Source organism: Haliotis cracherodii, unplaced genomic scaffold (genome assembly GCF_022045235.1).
Source record: "Haliotis cracherodii isolate W230 unplaced genomic scaffold, xgHalCrac1.p SCAF_9, whole genome shotgun sequence".
NCBI classification, from domain to species: Eukaryota; Metazoa; Mollusca; class Gastropoda; order Lepetellida; family Haliotidae; genus Haliotis; species Haliotis cracherodii.
The window spans coordinates 57,880,195-57,885,966 of NW_027266343.1; the positions used below are offsets into that span (position 1 = coordinate 57,880,195).

The window sequence follows — 5,772 nt, forward strand, 5'->3', positions numbered from 1 at the left end:
TTAAGCAATTTGCACAGGTGGTGTATATTGGCAGATTTAACTGTTACAATTATGAATATCAAGTATCCTATAAATGTGTTAACTTGGGACAGATATTTGACCGGCTTTCAGCAACTCACTTCAGGGCCTCAATGGACTAAAACTTGTTGTTAGGGTACTAGTACCAAGTACCTGCTAATGGCGAAAATCCCCTTAGAATATGGCCGACCTAAAACGGAAACACCACCGCCTTTCGAAAGGGGATAAAGTGCCTGTATTGATCGAAGAAGCATTAGATGATGTTATAATTGTGACCTTGAAAAGTGGAAATAAAGAATTTCGTGGAGTATTATTGGATTGCAGTAAGAGGTATGCCTAAAATCATGCGTTAAAGTTGGTCAAAAATACGGAATTTGTGACCGATTTTTTACTCATCTGTCAAACTGGATTTAGAATTTTAGGCATTTTGTCAACAAATAATGACCGATTTTCAAGCTCATTGTTTTCATTTATTTCAGAAACATTCCTCACGGCGTTTGCTTCTCTTCATTACCCAAAACTCCTGATAAATCTGCAGAAAAAGGCGTCAACAGCACCTCAAATGAGGCTGGAGAAAATGAAAATGGACAAATTAGTGTGTCAGCATCTACACACAGATACACATACAACAATGATCCAGTTTCTTTGACAGAAAAAGTTGTGTTGGTGCATCCTAAAGGCAGTCTGCGACCAGTTCGCAGCAAAGCAGTGCGTGATATTCGCCTTAGACCCCGTCAGACTCTGTGTTCTAAATGTAAAAACATGATCCATGAAAATGGAAAGGTGTCAGCCGTGAAATCTTCTTCCCCAAAACAATCGAAACCAGTTACGAACATCACAAAGCCTCAGCTGAGTCCTTCACGACATTTAAATCGGCCGATGGTCACATTGAAATGGGGTTTGAGAAAAAGAAAATATCAACAAGAAGAAACAAATGAAAATGAGGTGAAAAAACCTGCACCTGCAAAATCTACAAGTGCGAAAACACGAGAGAGGCCAGAGAGACAAACACGTAGTTCTGTGGACAATAAGATTGCCCAGGCAAAAGAGTCATTTCCTGAAGTAAGATTGTATAAATTAGAGGATGTTAGAAATGAAACAAAGGCTGCTCAAAGTGGGGCTCAGAATGTCGAAAGTAGATCACAGAGAGAAGCTGAGCTGCCGGAGCAGAGTGATGAAGTCGACAGTGCTACGCTTAAATCTCAAGTACAAAGTGATTGTGGAACAAAAGCTCTGAATCCAAAAGCGACACCTATTATAAAGATATCCTTTGGAGATGGGGCTGTGCTCAAAATACCTCCCCGTCTACCTGGTGCTGAAATTGATGATCATGTGGAAAGCAGCTCGGAAGAAATTCAAGAAAAGCATGTCGATCCTCCAGTAGAAAATAGGAATTATGTTATGCATAAGAAACTGAAAAAGGCCATGAAAAAGTCAAAGGAAAGAGTGCGAAACAAGTCAGGTGACCATGAAAACAGAGCGCAGAGTTTGGATGAAAAATCAGATAAACATCATAGGAAGCACAAACGGAAACACAAGCATCGCCATCTTAGTCCGTATGAGAGTCGTCCGCTGGAATCAAACACAAATGTGATTATTAATGACTGGAATGCTAATGAAGAGAAAGATTTGAAGGAAACTTTTGACAAAGATTCTTTAGACAAAGAATCCTTGGAAATGGAAAACAAAAGTATCAGTGATTGGGTTGATCAGATTAGCAATGGAGAAGATGAGGACAATGAGAACTCGGTGCCAACTCAAGAAGAGGTTCGACATCCACGGCCACGATTACTCTACACATGGAACAACAATAGAGGTCTTTCACGTGTGGAAGCAAGTCCAAAAGAATTCCGATTTTCCCCTGAACAAAGGTTTCCCTCGGAAGAAAGATTTCCTCCCGAAGAAATAATTCACCAAGATGACAGATTTCCCCCAGAAGAAAGATTTCCAGTTGAGGAAAATTTTCCTGAAGAAAATTTTGTGCCAGAACAGCGGTTTCAGCCAGAAGAACACTTCCCTGAAGTCGAACAATTCCCTGTGGAACAAAGGTTTCCGAACCCAGAGCCATCTTTAACATACGAGGCTTCCCCTCCTCCCATGATTGTTGGAGTAGGTCCCTACAGTCCGATAAGTTCCGCGAGTGAACCCTCAGATGACCCGACTGACTTGCATGACGGTCTGTCGTATGGCCCGCCCGGGCTCGGCACCATGATGGGAGAACTCAGTGTGGAAGAACCACAGACAGATTCAGATGTGAAAAACATGAAACCGCTCATGATGAAAATTCAGACCCAGACAGTGGTGAAGTGTGTGACGGAGACGGGTCGACAGCTTCATGTGGGGGACATTGTGTGGGGGAAGATTCAGGGCTTTCCGTGGTGGCCAGGCAGGATTCTCTCCATTACAGTCACTCAGAAAGACAGTGGTGTCGTCATCGCACAAATAGCCCATGTGACCTGGTTCGGCTCGTCAACTATGTCTCATATGCAGTGCTCAGAACTTTTTCCATTTCTGGAGGATTTTAAGCTCCGCTTTAATAAGAAAAAGCGTGGTCCATATCGGATTGCCATTAAACAGGCCACAATAGCGGCACAGTCAAACTATAGTAACTCAGGCCACCACATTGATTTGGAAGATCTGGATGAGTACAAGTCAAGTTAGGTACATGAACCTGATTGTGGGGTGTTGCAAAGACTAGGAACATTTTCCATGAAAATGTCTATAGAGTGCTGTAAGAAAGGAAGCGCCATTGACAGGTCCAGTTTTTTGGTCCACTGATAGTCAAATATTAAAGACATGGCTAGATATATATTGTGACATAAGTGCTTTGTAACCTACAGCTAAGCTTAGGGATTACACCTTTTTTGCTCAGAAATATTTCTCAATATATGGTATTTACCGGTAGATTATTTTAGAACGTTATGACATGGCATCGTCATTGTGAGGATTGTTTGTGAGCCACAATGTGGATGGTGATGTATTTTGATAAAATGGACCTTATTTGTACTATGTTTGGAAACTTGTTAGAAAATGCAGCCAGCCTTTATCATTGATGAGATGCGCTCATTGATATTAACAATAATTTTCTGTTGACTCCGTCATAGAAGGGTAGGGTGCTGTACAGAGTTGTGTCCCTTAGTGGCCTTGATCGTGAGTTTAAATCCTGGACTCAAGCGGATTATTCTCCATGTTTTGTCATCTTTCCGAGGCAAGGGTGTTAACTGACCATAAAAGCTCAGTCTCCATTCTTGTCTAACTGGGCTGGAATTCCGGAGTTACAGTTTGGCTGGACTAACGAGTCTATGCATAGTCCAATCATAATCTGGTTACGAACTAGTCATCCGGGCATGGATTTCAAATTGCAGATTTCGGTCAACTGCAGGATTTGCAAAGCATGCGTACTGTCAACAGATATTTTCCAAATGTTTTCATGATTTTAATCAAGGTGCTCAAGTGATTTCATGCACTTCGCGAGGTAAGACCACTTTTATTACAATATAGATCTTTATTATCAATCAGATCGTCTTGACTGGGTGCCGCCATTTTGTTTGAAGCAAATGCATGTGATATGAGAGGTCAAATCTGATTGGTCAATGGGAGGGACATTGAAGGGACTTAACTCGTAGGTGCAATTGGTGATGATTGAGCCAAGAAATTCCAGCCCAGTTCGGCAAGGGTGAAAACTGGACTTTTATAGTCAGTTAACGTACTTGCCTCAGGAATATGTGTTTTGTCAGCTCTGTCTGTACCTGTGGTTGCGATGAAAGACCTGAATCCTACAAAATGAAGGAGACATGCCTTGGTTTACTGAAGTTATGTTTAACTTTAAAACTGCGTTCATGTAATCTTGCTCGCTAATTTCAAAGCGGAGATAACCCCAAACTCACTGAATCCAAGGACAGTAGAGTAGCCTCCAAAATTATTTTCTTCAAACTTAAAACTTTTAAATCTTCTTGCCCAAACCCATTTTTGGATTACAGTTCTTTCGATTTAAGAAAGACGTACATAATATCAGCTGAGCTTATTCGATTGAATAAATGAAATATGAATGGGAGTAGAGCTAAAGTAACAGACTGTTCTTGGTTCTCTGGCATGATTACCATGGTTATATGGATGACAAGATTTTGTTTTTGTCAATAGAACAAATAGGAGGCTTATTATGGGATATTTTGCTGCCTGAAAACAAGACCATTCTGTTTGGGTTGTAGTGCCTTAGTTGAACATTGAACATTCTGTAATGCATTAGATACTTTGGAAGGCATGAATATGCTTGGAGATAGTACGGGAAAATATGCATGAATTGGTAATGGTTACCATGACGACATGGCCATATAGGCATAGCTTTAGATTTCACAAGTTTACTGATTGGACATAAGGCTTGCTCAAAATTATTGATTTAGTTTAAGTAGACAAGATAAACTGAAAAGGTGTCAATGTTTTCGTAAATACAAATCTAGTGGTAAAAGGTGTATTCAAGCATCCCTTAATTTCTACTCATACAAAATACCCACAAGAAATCTAGATTGCAGTTTTTATTGCTTTCAATTTTAGACTAAATATATTTTGAACATAGAAATTTGAGTTTAAAGGGACAACACTGCATGAAACATGCTTCCGGGTTTTGGATGGTTTGTGAATGCTAGTGTCAGTACATATAGTGTTGGGGGGCAGTTTTCAGGAAAGCAGCATTATGTAGTGGTTACAAGCATCGGGCACAAATAGATCATAGTGCTATGAATATCAGAAGTCAAGGTTGAATGGTGCTTAAGTCATTATCTTAAGTCAGTGATACATTTTGGTGGCGTGACCGTCATAGTCTGATGATTACGACCATCTTACCTGTGTCAGATTGTTGGGTACGACGGAAGTAGTGCTTTGGTCTTGTAAGATGCACCAATCATAAGGTAGCTTGTATTCTCATGGTGTTCTATCATGTACTTCACCTGGACTGTTGTACAAAGCAATGTTAGTGCTAAGGTGATCGTAACTCCCATACCTTAACATAGACTTATGACAGTAGTAGCGCTAAGGTTGTTTTGTACAACGACACCCTGGACTGTTGGATTGTGATAAACTTGGCAGGTTTGGTTACTTTGTCCAAATACCGTCTTACTTTCATCATCAGTCCATAAATGCCATTAGTAAATAATTGTAAATCTACATATCCTTGATGGATTTCGTTTTTAGATATACATGTATATATCTTGATAACATCTTGTGTAACTATCTTTATGTTAACTGTGAGTACTGTCTGCACATTTGTGTCGAAGGCAGAACCATTTTATTTGTTTTCATCAGGCATTTACTTGCACAGTGACCTTGGCCCACTTGCACAAAGCGATCTTAGCGCTATGACTATCGTAATCCTATGTTTAAGTATGGGAGTTACGATCACCTTAGCGCTAAGGTCACTTTGTACAACGGCACACTGGGCCCACTTGCACAAAGCGATCTTATAGCTACGATTATCGTAAGCCTATGTTTAAGTATGGGACTTACGATCACCTTAGCGCTAAGATCATTTTGTGCATCAGGTTCAGAGTTTCTCTTAGTTGGTGTAAACCTTCTTCAGACTTGTGGGCAACCATGGTGAGAAAATGTATGCAAGGAAAGACAAATCCCAAGTAAGCACAATTTTGATGTTCATGATAAAATATTACAACCAGAGTTTTAGCCAGACATAGCCAAGAAGTATTGGTCACCCTAAAAAATGCAATTTACAGGATAATGGTATACACTTTTTTAATTTTCATG

The 5,772-nt window shown here is 40.1% G+C and overlaps 1 protein-coding gene across 1 annotated transcript; it reads left to right on the plus strand.

Moving 5' to 3' along the window:
• The first annotated feature begins 191 nt into the window (after positions 1–191).
• On the plus strand, positions 192–3,107 carry LOC139452637 (PWWP domain-containing protein 2A-like). The gene is made up of 2 exons (XM_071234175.1): positions 192–348; positions 498–3,107. Exons 1-2 carry the CDS (start codon positions 200–202, stop codon positions 2,677–2,679), a joined length of 2,331 nt encoding a protein of 776 aa, XP_071090276.1. The 5' UTR covers positions 192–199; the 3' UTR covers positions 2,680–3,107.
• Positions 3,108–5,772: the final 2,665 nt, after the last annotated feature.

What these genes read in the sequence shown, in the direction of transcription:
- LOC139452637 (XM_071234175.1), top strand. Translation starts at nt 200, where the DNA reads ATGGCCGACCTAAAACGGAAACACCACCGCCTTTCGAAAGGGGATAAA. An exon ending in TTATTGGATTGCAGTAAGAG is followed by an intron (nt 349 to 497) that starts GTATGCCTAAAA and finishes CATTTATTTCAG; the next exon opens with AAACATTCCTCACGGCGTTT.